The sequence below is a fragment of the Gracilinanus agilis genome, chromosome 3 (genome assembly GCF_016433145.1).
Source record: "Gracilinanus agilis isolate LMUSP501 chromosome 3, AgileGrace, whole genome shotgun sequence".
Lineage (NCBI taxonomy): Eukaryota > Metazoa > Chordata > Mammalia > Didelphimorphia > Didelphidae > Gracilinanus > Gracilinanus agilis.
In genome coordinates, this window is record NC_058132.1 from 497,464,519 (window position 1) to 497,482,750 (window position 18,232).

General features: G+C 37.0%; 1 protein-coding gene across 1 annotated transcript in view; it reads right to left on the bottom strand.

The window, feature by feature from the left end:
• Positions 1 to 10,538, bottom strand: part of TGFBRAP1 (transforming growth factor beta receptor associated protein 1) — a 52,880-nt gene extending 42,342 nt beyond the window's left edge. Inside the window, exons 1-3 of the mRNA XM_044670471.1 lie at positions 9,851 to 10,538; positions 2,046 to 2,240; positions 98 to 252 (exon numbers count right to left, since the gene is read on the bottom strand). Coding sequence (XP_044526406.1) covers positions 98 to 252; positions 2,046 to 2,240; positions 9,851 to 10,538 — 1,038 coding nt within the window. The remainder of the gene's footprint in view (positions 1 to 97; positions 253 to 2,045; positions 2,241 to 9,850) is intronic.
• Positions 10,539 to 18,232: the final 7,694 nt, after the last annotated feature.

Here is an 18,232-nt window from a genome sequence, read left to right on the forward strand (position 1 = left end):
TTCATCTCTGCAGGTCCCATGAATAAGAATGACAAATGCTTTTCAACTAGGTTTCATTACTGTTGGATAATTTTTTACATGATCACAAACTACAAACCTGAAATTTTTCTTTTGGAATGTTCCTTCGTGCTCCTTTTGCTAAAACTAAAGCTTCTTCCACTCTTTGACTTGCAAGGAGATCCTGAATTTGTCTTTCAAGGGGTAAAGGAACCAAGATATATACTCCTTTACTGGTAGCTACAATCACTCTACCTGTACAGAAATACAAGGTTGTTATAGAAGAACATAAACATTATATTTTAGGTAACTGTTTTTTCAAAAACCAGGTTTTTGATACATGATACATTTTAAACAACTTTTAATTTAATCCAAACACTTATCCTTTGTACAAAGCACTGAGTTAAATCCAAGAGAGAACACAGAGATAAGCTGATCTCTGTTCTCTACATGCAAAAATATAATTTGTCTAATTTAAATTTGTAATTTTAAAATACTTAAAAACATTCCATTCTGCTTTAAGGTTCAATTAAAATTTAATAATCTTTCCATACTTAATAAATTATTACCCTAGTTCAATATGATTTCTCCCTACCCTGGACCATTACCATTTACATATTGCCTATACCACGCATCAAGACAACAATATAATACATTATGTCATTAAGGTTTCTAAAGAAGTATACATATGTTATTAGCTCATTTGGGCTTTGATAGCCATAGGTATAACTATCATGATCCATATTTTACATAAGTAGGAAAAACTATTCCAAAAAGGCCGAGTTGCCTATTCTCACAGTATCAGAGACAGGATTCTATCTCAGTTCTCTATAACTTCAGGTCAAGCTCTCTTTGTTCTTTCTAGTGCATCATGCTACTATCTGCCATAAAACTCCTACATACTATTCTCTTTTCAGGAGTCTATATATTTTATCTTTCTATTTAGATCCTAAGCTCTTGTGCCATATTTTTTTGCAGCCTCAAAAGCACTTAGCATGATGCCTTACACAAAAAAATATTTATTGACGGATATAATTTTTCCCATCTCAATGGCCTTAATAGCATTGTTCCTGTACAATCCCGCAACCCCCATCAAACTTAAAACTTTGTGAAATAGGTGTAATTATTAATTCAATATTTCAAAATATCCATGATTTCATTAATATAGGCATTCCCTTCCCTGACCCAGACTGAAACTTCTCCATGCTTTGGTAAATGGTTTCATTAAATTGTTGCCTTCAAAAATATTAAGTTGTTTATCTGGTGACAAATCTTTTAGTGCTGAGACAAAGGGCCAGCTGGGTAGAGCCTGCCAAAATTTGTGCTCCTGTGGCACAGTTTTCAAGAACCAAGGATCAACTTCACACCATAAGGAAGGATCATAGTCAAGACTTTAGTGGAGGACATAATCCTTAACACTGAAATTTTTAAACCAGAAGTTGCCTCTAAATTTAGAGTAAATGCTTTACGCACATATTCTAGAGCAAAGCCTCTTATTCTGGCAGTCAATTAAAGATTGCTTTTGGTAAAAATTGCAATGGGCCATCGCTTAAAATAGATTCTTTTTTTAAAATTGAAAAAAAAAGAACTTGTCAAATTCAGAACATGGATTGTTCCAAAAACTAGAACTTTACAATACAACATTCAGAACTAAAGGACCGTACAGAAAATAGCATTCTTTCCAAAAAGTCATAAAAATCATTATACTAATTTATCTTTTTCAAAGGTCCTGAGTTCATCTGGCTGATGAGCAAAATCCTTCTCATGTTACTGATCAGGGAGCTGAGACACAGAAAGGCCTAAGGCTTTTACCTATTGTTTGTAAGTGGTGCAAGCAGGATCATAATCCAGTTCTAACATCTACTACTGAGGGCTTCCAAATATACTCTGTTGTCTCTTGGAAAAGGTTTACAAGAGTGTATTGTTCACCAACTCCCTGTTTATATGAAGAGAAATGTAAAGCATGTATTGCTAACTGAAAGATAATTTATGATACCATTCAAAAAGATTATTTTTTTCATACTAGTTGCTAATGAATTTGTTAATACCTTCAAAGTCCTGTAAAATGTGGCCTTCCTTAAAAGGTAGTGTCTGTTTTCGCTGTTGATCCAACATGCTATGCACTGTAATGAATTCATCATCTAGAGCTATTACATATGGAAAGCAAATGGCTGCACCAATCACATTCTCTGACCAATGCACAGGGGCACGCTGAGATATCCCATCAACTGTTGCAAACATGCCTATAAAAAAAGAGAGATAAAATGAACTAGAATAAAGATTAATATCATTAGTGGTGTTTTTATACAGATATGTCTGACTACACAATACATTCATTGTTTTTGGAAACTGGGTTAGATTCAAAGAAAGGAGAGAAGATGAAAAGTCTGAGGAATTATAAGGCTTAATTTTATGAAGGGATTATGTAGATCTTTTCCCTAAGATCCATATTGTACATTTGCTTCTGAGAGACAATTGATTGTGACTAAGAGCAAGAGAAGTGCTTTTATCTGATCGAAGTATATTAATCTCTCACTTTTTAAAGCTTGTTGTGTCCCAAATATTTAATTAATACATACACTTTGTTCCTAAGGCTTTAGATTTTCTTAACCCTACATATTATTCTCTTCTAATTGTTCTTTTTTAGCATTTGTATACATTCTATAATTAGTTTCCTTACCACATATTATCCAAAAGTGAAATTTTTATTCCCTGCAAACCTGTGCCTCTTTCTAATTTGTCGGTGGTACCACCATTCACAGAATATCCCATATCAAATATTATCATAATCTTTCCATACCCTAACAGTTTAGATCACCACTTTTTGTTAGTCCCACTTCTTCAGTCTTTCTCCTACCCATCCCTTTCTCTTTAGACCCATGACCACTATTCTAGTACAGACCCTCATTACTACCCTCCTGGTCTTCTGCAATAGTCTCTTCACTGATATTCGATTTCTTCATTCTCTTCTGCATTCCACATCACCATTCACATTCTAGCCAAAAAAAAATAAGTTTTCTTCTGTACAAATCTGGTTGGATATCCATGTTGCTTCACTCATCTTTATTGTCTCCTGAGGACATACAAAGCCCTCCACACACAATCTGTTGTCACTCTGCCTTTCAGGTGCTACTTCATCATTCCTCTAGTTATACTCCAGGATCCAGTCAAAGAGAACTACTCTCTGTGTCCTGAACATTCTCTAGATTTTCCAAATTTCATATCTTGGCTTAGGCAACTCCTTATACCTGGGTATGTCTTCCTTTATTCTTTATTATCTAATTCTGATCCATCCTTTAAAGCCCATTTCAAACGCCAAGTCTTCTAAGTCTCTGATCTCTACTGGTTGTAATTAGTGTGACACCTTTCACATCCCACTTAATGTTTGATGATTTCACTTAATGCTATCACATTATATTTTGCATGACAATTATCTAGCCTCTCCTATTATCCTGGAAGCTTTCTGAACACAAGAACCACATTTGACCTAGACTCAAAAACAGTGCTCTGCATACAAAAACTTAATAAAAGTAGGACTATATTCTGAGTTAATGAATTGGCCAAATGGGGAAAGTAGAAGGAAAAAAAGGTAATTCAGGGACAGAATTTCACCCAAATGTCAGGCAAAGTTTAAAATGGTGAGTAGACCCAGAGTCAGACCTGAGCTTGGTCAGATACATCTGCCTCCCACCATCAGATAGGCATACAGAGTATATTCTCATGGCAAACACAGAAAGATGATAGTACAGTAATTCTCCTCAGCTGATACCAGCCATATAATAGTGTCTCTGTACAGAGAATGAGAGGAAGGATGGAAGTCAGAGGTCAAAAACAAAGCCTGCAGGCAGACAAAAGAAAAGCACACCAGGCTTTTGCCAGACTAAAAGAATCACTTTGCTGTCTGAACTAAGCGGGGACTGCTGAACTAGCTGCTTGTCTAGGAGTCACAGAGATAAACTATGGGAAGAGTAAGATTTCTCTCAGGAAGCAAGATTATCCCTACAAACATCAACAAAGAATTAACAGGGGTCAGTCTGCGAAAGCACCAATATGATTCAGCTTAGGAAAAAAAGAGTAATGTTAGAACCAAAACAGTAAGGAACAAAAGGGAAAGTTACATGACTAGGAAAAGAGTTGAGACATTTTGTCTGAGATAGAAAGTTTGACTAGTGGTCAAACAGGGAGGCTATAATAAAAATTAGCAATAATAAAGTGCTTCTGTTGGCACAGTAGCCTAGAATTTGTAAAGCATTTCTTTCCCCAAATTTTGTAAGATAAGTAGTATAAATGTGACTATTCTATTTTACACATAAGGTAGCAGACACAGCTTTGAGACCCACAGCCTCTAAGTTGTGTAAATAGAATTAGCTCAAGCCCATTCATAGTTAAAATTGTAGCCACCAGAGATAATGTCATCCCCACCTCCCTTAGTGGGGAAGGGAGATGAGTTACCCACACATGACAATAAGTAACAAATCAAGAACAAGGGACTGCCCTTTGGGCAGTCCAAATCAGTGTAGAAGCTGCCATTTGTCCACTTGAATTAGAGGTGGACCTACAGGAAGTGATAAAAGACACCATCTCTTGAAGTATGTTGGTTACTTCCTGTTGGGGCAGTTCTCCCTTTGAACTTGGTGCTGAAGGATCTCGGCTGAGACCTCAGGAAGTTTCCACTCTGAATTGTCACGTGGGTAAGTTAGGCTGACTTCCTTGGCCTACTTTGGCGTTTCCAGACTCTCTACCTTAAGTAGGCTTCTTGCCTCTCTAATTGCTAAGGCCTTGCAGCTTGTAGCCTAGTCTAATTAGCCTTTCAATCCTCTCACCGCCCGTCCTCAGGTAGGCCCGGGCTAGCCTCTCTCTCTCTATTTCCCTACCTTCTACCTTCCTAATTGTAAATAAACTATCTTAAACCCAATCCTGACTTGGGTCTATTTTAATTATGGAATCAATCTGAATTATTGATTCCTGGCGGCCACACCTTAAATATATATCTATATAATATCTAAATTATCCAGATATTACAAAGTGGCCAATGTGGAATTTGAACCTGGATCTTTTGTCTTTAAACCCACAGCTGTTTTGTAGTTACAGAGTAATTAGTATTTTTCAAAATGCTTTCATGGGCATGCTAGCAGCTGATTTTATTGTTGGAGCAGGAGGAGGAGAGGCAGTGATATTATAAACTATGATTTCATATGTGTAGGAAATACCTGCTGGCCAAAACTCATTCTACTTCTGTAATTTAGGATGAGACGGTTGTGTGAAGTTCTGGGAGGTTAAATGCTCTGCCCATGCTCACAAAAGGTCATAGTAAGGGTCAAAGGTGGGACTTGAACCCTGGTCTTCCTGATTCTAAGGTTGTTCTAAATATGATACATTGCCTCTCACTAATTTGAATGATTAGTTTATAAAAAGGAAAAGCTATGTGATGACAATTGTGAAGATGGGATTAACTCTCCCCTTGCCCATTTTTAGATTTAATCACCAAAAGAGTATAAACTCTCCCATTTCCTTAAGCAAGGGAGGTCTGCAACCCACATGCTAGAGTGGGTGACAATTCAGAAATGACTGACTGCCCCCTGGGCAGTCTTAAGAAAATTCTAAAACTGTGATTGGTCCACATAAAATGGAAGGAAGGCACAGGAAGTTATGCAAAGAAGGGTCTTTAAAAGTAGTTGCAACTTCCTGTGACCAGCTCTTTCGCCTTCGAACTTGATTTTGGAGGGGCTCCGGCTTGGGACCTGGGACTGCTCTTGGATCTTCCTTTAGGACTACCATGTGGGTGAGTGAAAAGGCTGACTCCTTGCCTGACTCCTTAAGGGACTAGCTTCTAGAGAGGCACCCCTGTCTTGGAGGAGACCTCGTGGATAGAACCCTTGCTTTATTCACCACCAGAACCTCCAACTTATGGTTCTGTGGTAGAGGGTTAATGAGCCCTACCTGGTTCACACCAGGCCAGAGTAACTACAGCCCTCAGGCCAGATGCAGCCCCCTGAAATGTTCTATCCCACCAAGCAACATTATTCCTAATCTGATGAATACAATGAGTAGGAAACAATACAATGAAACTTCGAAAGAGTTGCCTTAGAAACAGACTGACAGATGAGCATTTCCTTTCCTTTGTCCCCCTCTTTAAAAAGTTTGCCCATCACTGATCTAGTGTGATAGGATAGATACCTTCTCGACTCTCTCTTATCTCTCTACTCTTTCCCTCTGCATTTTATAAATAAATTGCTATAAAGTCATTCTGACTTGAGTAATAATTTCGGGGACCACATTTCTCTTATATTTAGTCCAACCTTAATTTTTTTAACCCTTACACAATGCTGTATTTTGATAAGATTCACACTTCTGTAATATAAAAGGACTTCATACTCGGTCACTTCCTAACATGCCCATAAAAGCAGGGATTCATAGCTGGAAAATAACATGAAGAATAAGAATTTTGGTTGATTTTCTTGTTCAGGTAGAAATAAGGGCTATAAAGTTTCAAGGGAAAATAGATGAGTATAACAATCTGCAAATGCACTGCAAAAATTACTTAATTCCTTTTAAAGAAAAATTAAATTCTTTAATTAAAAAATATTTTACAATTATTTCCCCTTATTCTCATTATTATATTTATAATTGTAAAAGTGAAATTTGGGAAATGTATCAAACTACATTTCCCGTGGTCCAACGGGTTTCCGTTTCCGGTTTTTGGGCTTGGGAAGGCTTACGTCTTGACGCAGGGAAGGGTTTAAATCTCCTGGGTTAGGAGGAAGTGGTCTCTCTCTCTTTTCGAGTAGGCTCTTGGCTAGCAGGAAACAGGAGACAGTATGGAGGCGGCAGTTTTGAATGCTTACAAGCGCATGGTCTAATAATTTTATCTATCAGCATGGCTTTCATTAAAATACTAATATATATATTTATACCAGCCTTTATCATTTTTCATATTTATCATAATAAATATATTATTAATTATAAATATTATTATAAGTATGACATTTATGTTGCTTGAAATCAATAATTATTAAGATTAAGTTAGAAGATTCATAATGGCAATTGGACATTAGGCTAAAGTTTTGTTGCCTGTTTTGTTTAAAAACAAAGAAGGAAGAAATGTCAATGACTTCATGCTCTGCATTTTTCATTTCATGAAAACTGTCTTTTCCCCCATTGGCTTGATACTACATTGTTGCTCAAAACCCCATGAACATTATAGGCTTTGGGTGTTCCTGTTTGCACCTCTCTATCACTATTACTAAAAAGCACATTAATTTCAATTCAATAAGTATTTGCGCAAGGCACTATGTGATGATGGCAAGGAAGTGCTATAAAAGCTGTATTGGATATAAAGACAAAATTTACAAAGAGGTCCTACTCTCAAGAAACTGACATTCTGCCTGGGATTGGGCTTTACAAATTTAATCAGATTAATAAAATACAATATAATTTGATGAGCTTCCATGAAGCTCAAGTCACTATTAAGAGGCAGAGGTGGGAAAGATGTGCATGCTAGTATGTGGAACACCCTGAGAAAAAGCATACAGGCAAGAGATGAAATGTCAAGTTGAGAAAAAAAGCCAGCAGCCAGTCTGTCTATAAAAGAAAGTGCATGAAGTTCAGTACTGGCTGACTTTGCTATTTCTGAAAAAGCCGCCAATATTAATACCTATCAACATTCATGCCAAGCTCACTTTAATTGTTAAATTAGTCTTATAATAGGAGTCTTTTTAGCTTGGAGCCTGTGAACTTTTTTTGTTTTTGTTTTTGTTTTTTTTTTTTAAATATTTTTGGAATTCCTCTTTTTTTTTTTTTTTTAAATTTTAAACCCTTAACTTCTGTGTATTGACTTATAGGTGGAAGAGTGGTAAGGGTAGGCAATGGGGGTCAAGTGACTTGCCCAGGGTCACACAGCTGGGAAGTGTCTGGGGCCGGATTTGAACCTAGGACCTCCCGTCTCTAGGCCTGGCTCTCAATCCACTGAGCTACCCAGCTGCCCCCTTGAACTTTTTTTTTAAAAAACCTTACCTTCGATCTTAGTATCAGTTCTAAGACAGAAGAGCAATAAAGGCTGGTAACTGGGGTTAATGGACTTGCCCAGGGTCACGAAGCTAGAAAGTATCAGAGGCCAGATTTGAACTCAGGACCTCCTGATTCCAGGTGTGGAATCTATCTACTATGCTACTAAGCTGCCTTTGTGAAGTAACTAAAAAAATTTTTTTTATAATTCTATTTTAAAATTATTCATTTCCTTTATAATCCTTTGTATAGTTTATTTTATACATTTACAAACAATATTCTAAGGAGCCATAGGCTTCACCAGACTGCCAAAGAAGTCTGTGAAATCAAAAAGTCAATAGGAATGTCTTTAGGAACTTAAGAATCTGTAGCCAAAAAAAAGAAAAGAAAAGAAAAGAAAAAATGCCTATCCTTCCTCCCCCAACCCCCCCGCAACCCCCCCCCAACCTCCTTAACTTCCTTTTTGAAGCTATCTATTAAAAATTCAAGGAAAAGTTGCTAAAAAATAGGAAGTGTGGACCTGGAAATGAGATTTCAGTTTTTTAAAGAAGGTTTTGAAGTAGAAAAATAGGCTTTTATTGCAATTTTGATCATGAAAGGATTTCCTTTTATATGTGCATTTCAAAATGCACATATTAGCAAAAACTGAAAATTTCCTTAAGCCAATCCCACTGCGAAGCATTATAACCCTCTTTAATAAGAAAAGAAGAAATTGCCACCTTTATGGATTAAGATTCATGCTGTCAGAGCAAAGGAAAGTAATAAATGTTGTAGGGAACTTGTCAAAATTAGGACATTAATGCATTGCTGATAGAGTTGTGAGTTGATCCAACCATTCTGGATGGCAATTTGGAACTATGCCCAAAGGGCTTTAAATGACTGCCTTCCCTTTGATCCAGCCATACCTCTGCTGGGTTTATACTCCAAAGAGATAATAAGTAAAAAGACTTGTACAAAAATATTTATAGCCACACTCTTTGTGGTAGCAAAAAATTGAAAAATGAAGGGATGCCCTTCGATTGGGGAATGGCTGAACAAATTGTGGTTATCTGTTGGGGATAGAACACTATTGTGCTAAAAGTAATAATGAACTGGAGGAATTCCATGTGAACTGGAATGACCTCCAGGAATTGATGTAGAGTGAAAGGAGCAGAACCAGGAGAACCTTATACACAGAGACTGATACACTGTGGTACAATCAAATATAATGGATTTCTCTACTAGTAGCAATGCAATGATTCAGGACAATTTTGAGGGACTTATGAGAAAGAACGCTATCCATATCCAGAGAAAGAACTATGGGAGTAGAAACAAAGAAGAAAAACAACTGCTTAATCACATGGTTCGATGGAGATATAGACTCTAAATGATCACCCCAGTACAAATATCAATAATATGGAAATAGGTCTTGATCAATGACACATGTAAAACCCAGTGGAATCGCACACTGGCTGTGGGAGGTGGGTAGGAGGAGGGGAGGAAAAGAATATGAATCATGGAACCATGGAAAAATTTTCTTAATTAATCAATAAAATTAAATTAAAAATTTTAAAAATGGCACGTAAAACCCAGTGGAATTGCTTGTTGTCTATGGGAGGGGGTAGGAGGAAGAGAGGAAAAGAACATGAATCATGTAACCATGGAAAAATATTCTAATTTAATTAAATAAATAAATAGACTTTATTTAAAAAAAAAGATTCATGCTGTCATAATTCTGGACTTTCTTGTCAAAAGAAACTAGAGACACCACCCCTACATTTCAGCAACATTTAGTAAACTTAATAGAAAACAGAACAGGCAGGTACAAGAAGTATGAGAGTTACTAAAAATGCCATCATATTTTCCTTACCCAGTCCTCCAGGCCCAGCCAGCAGAAATTCTTGCCTCCCTATCCTCTTCACAATTGGCTGTCTTTCTTCACTGCAATATGGGAACAGATCCTGGGAGGCCCCTGTGTTATAATTCAATATGATGTACTGAGTAGTAAGTGCCAGGCATAAAAAGTGGCCATCCACAGCCACAGCAAATGGTTGCTCCGGGGTTGACACTTCTTTTACAATTTGGACTCGGTCTTCATAGACCAAATACATCTGAATGGTCCTACGTTTGACTGAAATGATGCAAACCTCTACACAAAAGGGGTCCCCACTCACAGGATTCTCATTTAAAGCAAAAGTCACTGCCCCTTTTATTCGAGCACCTGAAGGGATGGGTTCGAGGTTCATCATGTTAACCAATGCAATGGTATTGTCACAAAGCACCAAGAGCCTATTGAGGGCTGATGCTGCTTTCAATTCATTCACTGGTTTCTTGAAAGCCAGATATTTGTGTCTCTGCTTTGTCGCAGAGAAAGCGACCTTTCCAGTTGGTGACATCTTTTCCTCTAATAGGAAATGGTAAATGAAACAATCATTGGTACCGACATAAAGGTTCTTTCCACAGCACTCAATGCATTCAATATTGATGTGATCTTTGTCACCCATCAGGAGCTCCCGCTCGATGGCGGAGACCAGTCTGAAAGCCTTGATGTTCATCATTTCTCTTGATTGATCTACTAGAAAAAGATGAAGACAGACATTAGCAAAGACTCAAACACAAATGTTTTAGATCAAGCTATAAACACAATTTCATAGATAGTAGAAGAGGCTATAAAAATGCAATTAAAAATGTAACTCAGTATTAATAAGTCTGAAAGTATCGATTACTTTTGGAGAAAGATTCTTATTTGACAAGAAGTGATCAGAAAAGTGATCAAAAACAGTTTGGGAGAAGTTAATTTTAGACCAGCATCTTACAGCATTTACCATGACAAGCTCAAAATTTATATGAAATCAGATTATTAAAGGTTACAATATTTTTTTTAATTAGAAGAGAAACAGATCAGATATCATTCACTGGTACGGCTTGGAGAAAAAGTTATTACAGGCAGAAGCCAAAGTGGTTACAATGTGAGTTGAGAAGGAAATACTTGCAATATCATCCAAGGTAGAATCAATAGGACTGGACAGATGAATAGACATGTTGAGGGTGAAGGAGAAAAAAGAATCAATGAAGATTCTGATGCCATGGAATTCAGAGCTGGAAGAGACCTTAGACATCATTTTTTTTTTTTTACTGTGTATTGGTTCTAAGGCAGAAGAGCAGCAATAAGGGTTAAGTGACTTGCCCAGAGTGATAGAGCTAGGAAGTATCCGAGGCCATATTTGAACCTAGGACCTCTCATCTCTAGGTCTGGCTCTCAATCCATTAAGCCATACAGCTGCCCCTCTTAGATATCATTTAAATTCTAATCTCATTTTATAAATGAGGAAACTGAGGACCTGAAAACTTAATTGATTTTGCCCAAGGTCACTAAGTAGTAAAGCTGGGATATGAATGCAGGCATTTCAAATTCCATGTTTTTCTTACTACTTTTGAGCCTGTGAGTCTTAACAAGAGAAGCAAGGAAGTCAGGAGGAAGATAAGTGCCTTAATGGAAAAGTGGGTTTGGGGGATGATGAACTCAATTTTGGACATATTGCATTTGAGCTATCCGTGGTAAATTGAGATAGACATGGATGAGGGATTCAAATAAAGAACTGGAACTTTGGGGGGATGTTATAGGTGAAAATAAAGATTTGGAAGACACTTGAAACTATAGGAATGGATAAGATGATCAAGAGAGAAAATGTAAAAAGGAAGGTAAAGCAGATCAAGTACAAAATCTTAGAGGCTGCCACACACAGCATGATATCGTGTTACATTAATAATTACAAAATTAGAAGGACCTCTGAGATCATCTAGTACTATACTCTTCTTTTACAGATAAAGGAACTGAGGCCCAAAAAGTTTGTGACTTGCCAAGGTCACATAGGTTATTAGCGGCAGAGTTGAGATTCAAACTCAATCTATACCAGAGGTGTCAAACAGAAGCACATTGAACAAAAACCCCAGTCTATCCCCACTCCTGTCTTCACTATTACAGTAGGTGACAAAACCATTCTCCCACTCTCACCACCAGGGTGTCACCCTTGACTCCTCATTATCTCTCACTTCCAAATCCAATCTGTTGCTAAGACCAGTCCATTTCACCTTTGCAACATCTTTCTAATATGGTCCCTTCTCCTTGATCTCCTCTGACACTGCTACCACACAGGCTCTCATCACTTTATACATGGATTGCTATAATAGCCTACTGATGGGTTCTGCCTCAAGTCTCTTCTCTCTCAATTCATTCTTCTTTCAGGCACCAATGAGATTTTCCTAAAGTGTAGGTCTGACCGTGTCACCACTCTAGTCATTAAATTACAGTGGTTCCCTGTTGCCTTCAAGATCAAATCCAAAATCCTCCATTTGGTATTCAAAGCCTTTTATAGCCTTACCATCTCCTACCTTTCTAGTCTTCTTACTCCTAATGGACTGCATACTTTTTGATCCATCGACTCCAGCCTTCTTGCTATTCCACAAACAATATACTCATTCAGCTCTGGATATTTTCTTTGTGTTTCCCATGTCTGGAATGTTCTTTCTCCTCATTTCTGCCTATAGCCTTTCCTGGTTTCCTTTAAATCCCAACGAAAATCTCACCAACTGGAAAGTTTTCCCAACCTCTTAATTTTAGTGCCTTTCTCATTCTTAATTATTGTTTACTTGTCCTATATTTAGCTTGTTTATATATATTTATTTGCTTGTAGTCTCCTCCATTAGAAAATGAGACTCTTGAGGGCAGGGGCTATCGTCTGTCTCTTTGTATCCCCAGCATTTACTTAGCACAGTGCCTGACATATAGTAGCACTTAGTAAATATTTATTAACTATTTGGAATTCTTTACATTGAATGGAAATAAAAACCCTTCTATCTGAAGCTCTGCCATCATGTGATCATTGTCAAATACTTTATACTAACATAAAAGCCAAACACAGTTCATTATCTGGAAAATCCATGTAAAACTTTTTGGCCCTCCAGTAGTACCAGAAAAGTCTGAATTTTTAATTTTTCTTTTATTGTGTATTTACAGTGCCTTATTGTAAAATTTTGGTTAAGTACTTGGTCATAGGCTATATGTAGGTCAATGTTAAGGAGGAGAATAATACTGAATATACTGCATGTATAACAAGACATTTAAAAACAATGCAACAGTACATACATCTTATGCATTTATGTTACTAAACCTTTTAAAATATCTTTATATTTCTAGCCTTTATGTGTCATATGCTGACTTTAACATTCTTTTTGCAAATTTTAACTTTTTACTCATTTTAACATTAAAAAAGAAATTGTGTATGTTTATAGTAACAAAAGATAAAATATATTGATATTATACAATGCTATACATATATTTTATGTATTTCTGAGTTTCTTTTTTTTTTTTTTTAAAGCCTTTACCTTCTGCATTAGAATCAATACTATGTATTGTTTCCAGGGTGGAAGAGTGATAAGGGCTAGGCAATGAGGGTTAAGTGACTTGCCCAGGGTCACATAGCTAGGAAGTATCTGAGGCTAGATTTGAACCTAGGACCTCCCATCTCTAGGTCTGGCTCTCAATCCACTGAGCTACCCAGCTGCCCCCACCAGATTTCTGAGTTTTTAAACTTTTTTGTGTCTTCTGCAGGCCTTCACCTGTTGTCTGTGGCTTTAACATACAGCTGGCACATCAGAAAAATCTATCTAAAGTCCTCAAGGTAATGCAGTGTGGCAATTTAGGGGCTGAAGTATGTGAAAATAATAGAGAAATGTGATGGGAAACATGAGGATACTTATATCACTGAAGCTTACCAGGAACGGAGGGAGGGAGGGCATGATGGTACCTCTGCTGCTATCAACAGCTTTCTTGAGTGCAGCAAAAACAGCATAGAGCTGAAATGAATCTTAACAATGCTCTTCCTGATGCTCCAGAAACAAGTCTGATTGAACCCCAGAGAAAGGGCAAGTGGAGAAAGAGTGACGAACCTCGGTGATAATCAATTAGAACGAAATGGCATGGAATCTGAGAATAGCTAAAAATTCCATTTCTAACAAGGAGAAAAGCTAATAGAGAAACAAGCCTAGAGAACTAATAGGGAAGAAGGAATCTCGAGGGTTATGTGTTCTAGTTGAAATAGGCCAAGATTTAGAGTCAGAAGCCCTGGGTTCAATTTGCAGTTCTGTTACTATCAGTGTGGCCTTGGATACTTCATTTAATGTCTCAAAGCCTTTGCTTCCTTTTCTGTAAAATGAAGCAATTAGGAATTCTGAACCTTTTCTGTTAAGTCTATGGACTCTCCAAAATAATGTTTTTAAAGGCACAAAATACAATACATAGGATTGCTACAAAGGAAATCAATTATTTTGAAAGACACATCAAAATATTAAAAACAACAGATCACGGAGTTCAGGTTAAGAAACACTGGCCTGGATGATTTCTAAGGTCCTTAGCTCCCCAAAGTCCCCAAAAAGCTTCAGTGGCTTTTGAAAATGTCTAGCAAAAACCTCTGAGTATAATCAGGCCACATAAAAACTTTCATGAGACCATTTAAGCTTATTTCCTCTTCCTTCAGCAGTTACTTAAATGTATAATATATGCATAACCAATAATAGCTTATCATTTTATAGACCATTTTCTATTATAAGTATTAATAGCCCCATCATATACATGAGGGAAAAAAATGAAGAGATGTTAGGATACTTGCCCAAGATCACATGGCTAGTAAGGGCACAGGAGTTGTCTTTGACCTAAGTGTTGTGACTAAGCCCAGGACTCTCTCTACTCCAGTTCAATTCAATACAGTATAAACATTTATTACTACAACATGCTGGTAGCAAAGCTGATCTTCTGGAGAGATGTCTGGCTGCTCAAGTGTCATTTGAAATATGTAGGGGAAAAATAACTATTCTTAAGCATTTACACACACAAAACATCATGGCTAATGGTAAATCTCTAATAGTATTAAGTATGATAATCTTGAACTAGAGACAAGGAAGCATAGCAGAAAGCACATTGCCTCTGGAGGAAGAGGGCCTTGGTTCAAATCCTGCCTATGATGCTTAGTCCCTGTTTGTCCTTGGCCTTGGTTCAAATCTTGCCTTGGATGCTTGGTCCCTGTTTGTCCTCGGGCAAATCACTTCTCATCTCTGCTCCTAAGTTTCTTCATATGAAATATAAAAGGGCTGGGTTAAAGGCCTTCAAGTTCTAGACCTATGAAACTGTGATTTCTTCTTAACTAGTTAGTCTTTTTTTTTTTTTTTTAATTCTTACCTCTGCCTTAGAATCACTACAAAGTAGAAGAGTGGCAAGGGCTAAGCAAATGGAATTAAATGACTTGCCCAGGTCACACAGTTAGGAAATGTTCGAGGCCCATTTTTGAAACCAAATCCTTCTGACTCCAGGCCTGGGACTCTATCCCTCTACTACCTGGCTGCCCCATACCTGTCTAATCTTAAATCAAATTAAGTAATAATACTTTATATTTTCATTTCAACCATTCAGTCAGCAAATACTTACAGAGAACCTATGTGCAAGTACAAGACACAGAAACATAAAAATAAATAAGGCAGTTCCTACACTTAAGAATCTAGTAAAGGAGACAGTCACACATATAAACATTAATACATTTCAAAAATCATGTCAGGCAAAGTTTAGTTAATAAATGTTGAATGAACTATGATTTCACACCAGGCAGTTAAAATTCAATATACTTTGCTGGGCTAGTTACTTATAGAGTTGAATATCTTTAAACTATCTGCCCCCAAACTGTAAAGGAACAATACATAGCCTCCAGTCATTGGTGAATCTCCTCAGTGCTACTCCTGCTGCTTCAGAAATATGTGTACTCTAACTCCAGAGCAGGGCATGTGGAGAGAGTAAAATGAACTCCAATACTAAAGTATATTTAGATTGCTAGTGACACTGTCACTTACTAGCTGTGTGACTTTAAACAAACCACTTTTTCTGATCTCTTTTCTTAGGGGTAAAATAAGGGACTTGTGGATTACTTAATCTCCAACTTTTCTTCTAGAGCTAAAATTATTTATGACTGTCCTAGAATTTGAGGCAATCTGAACTGATACAGGATCAGCAGTAGTCAAATCCATCAAGTAGATGAAGATTGATCTCAGATGCTACCATGAAGCCTTGAGACAGTGCTGGACCAGGAGTCAGAAAGCGCTGGATTTGAATGCCATCTGACTAATAAAAGTCATTTACTCTGAGCTTCAGTTTCTTCATCTTCAAAGAAGAAACAGTATTATCTGTAGTACCTAATTCGTAAGGCAGTTTTGAGGCTCCAATGTGATAATCTATGCAAAATGCTTTGTAAAACCAAAAGCAGTCAGCTATTAGTACTCCCTAACTCCCCAGAAAAAGGAAAAAAAAAAAAAACACCTGTATTTTTTGCTCACATTTCACATAAAATTCTACTTGGACCTCTCCTTTGCACTATCCTTTCCATCTAACATCTTAGTTATATATGAACTTGTTCTCAATCTCAATTAGATTATAAACTCCTTGAGAATTTAGACTGAGATCCATCTTTGTATTCTCAACACTTAGCACCATGCCTTCCAGATAATAAAAGCATCTAGCAGTTGCCTAACACTTAATAAAATGTTTGGTTGCATGAAGTCTATCCAGCAGAGCTGTACACAGTCTACCATTTCTGACCTTTCCCTTCTTTTCAGCCTTCTGCATCCCAATTTTCAGCCAGGTTCCCAATATTCTCATGTTACCCTTTTCTTTCTTATCAATGAAGCCAAGTAATAAATTAATTCACACTGATGTAATAAGGCCCTTTTAAAGAGGACCAAAATACAGATAGCCTAAAGAACAAATTGCTAATGCAGAATTTTATCTCTAAACTAGGTATACTGGGGAGAAAAGATTAGGGTATGTTTCCTACTTGGTAAAATAAGAGTATTAAATAATTAGTAAGGTCCTAGATTCACAAATTGAGATGTAAGGGAACTTACAAATCACCTGTTCCTACCTCCCTCAGGTTCTAAGAGTATCAGTTCCAGACACTGGTGAATGTGATTCTTTTAGGTAGGAGCTTTCTCTGTGCTTCATAGATATTTCATATTCATCTAATCTTAAATAAGGAACTGTGCTTCACAGATATTTCATATTCATCTAATCCTAAATAAGGAACTCTCCACTCTTAGGTCTGCTATGCTCCTGACTATAGAAGACTAGAGAAGCCCGGTAATTTGCAAAATTACCTTAGGGTTGGGCTATAGAATGAAGCATTTGAGATAGTTCCCTATTTGAAATGATTTCCTGAAAAGGGATTAGGCTTATATAAGATGAAAATGAGCTTATTCTCATTGGCTACTTAAAGTGGCCTGTCATGAGCCCTTCTGGGATAAAAAAAAAAAAAAAAAAAAAAGACCAGAAAAGTCTTAGAGTTCTTATAATTTTGTCACAGAATAATTAATGAAAAAAGGAGTTACGAAGTGTCCTGAAGATTCATTTTAAGGATTCCCAGGCTAGGAACTTAATCATAAGGCTTGTTTTATTTAAATGTGAAATCTTGTCAGTACAAAGAAGGATGGACAGAGGGCTTCCATAGGACAGTGTATTAAGCCCTAGCCTGAAAAACCAATTGCTTAGTTTGAGCACTAACACTAATTTGGAGTAGACCCTGGACAGCAGTGCACATAGGAAAAAGAATAGCTGGTTGGGAGTTTGGAGACCTGGCTTCTTCTTTGTGCTGCCAGAAACCAGTGGGATAACTTTAGGTCATTTAACCTTGTTGGACTTCAGTTTCCTTTTCTAAAAAATGAGGAGGTTCGACTATATTGAGTCATCTCCAAGATCTTATTCATCCTGAAAGTTTAAAATGTCATGGTTTCTTCTGGCCAATATACTCCCTTCTGCAAAATGCCACCTCTTTTTGCAAAAAGAAAAAAAGGAAAGCAAAAGGAAAAAATTTAAATAATAAAAAATAATTCAAAGAGGGTGCAGAATCTTTTTTTTTGGTGCTCACTGTAAAGAATTCTTGGTGAGAAAATTCCCTCTACCAATACAGACCAGCACCTTCTTGCTTTGCCAAAGTACATATTTTATATATGGAATCCATACCACTCAAGAACTGTGAAAATGGGATTAACTCTCCCCTATTATTATTCTTTAGATTTTAGACATCAGGAATGTAATCCTTAAGTGGGGGAGGGAGGTCTATGACCCATATGTGCTAGTGAGTGACAAATCAAAAACAACTGACTGCCCCCTGGGCAGTCCAAAGCAAAGTTAAAGTTGCCATTGGTCCACTTAAAAGTG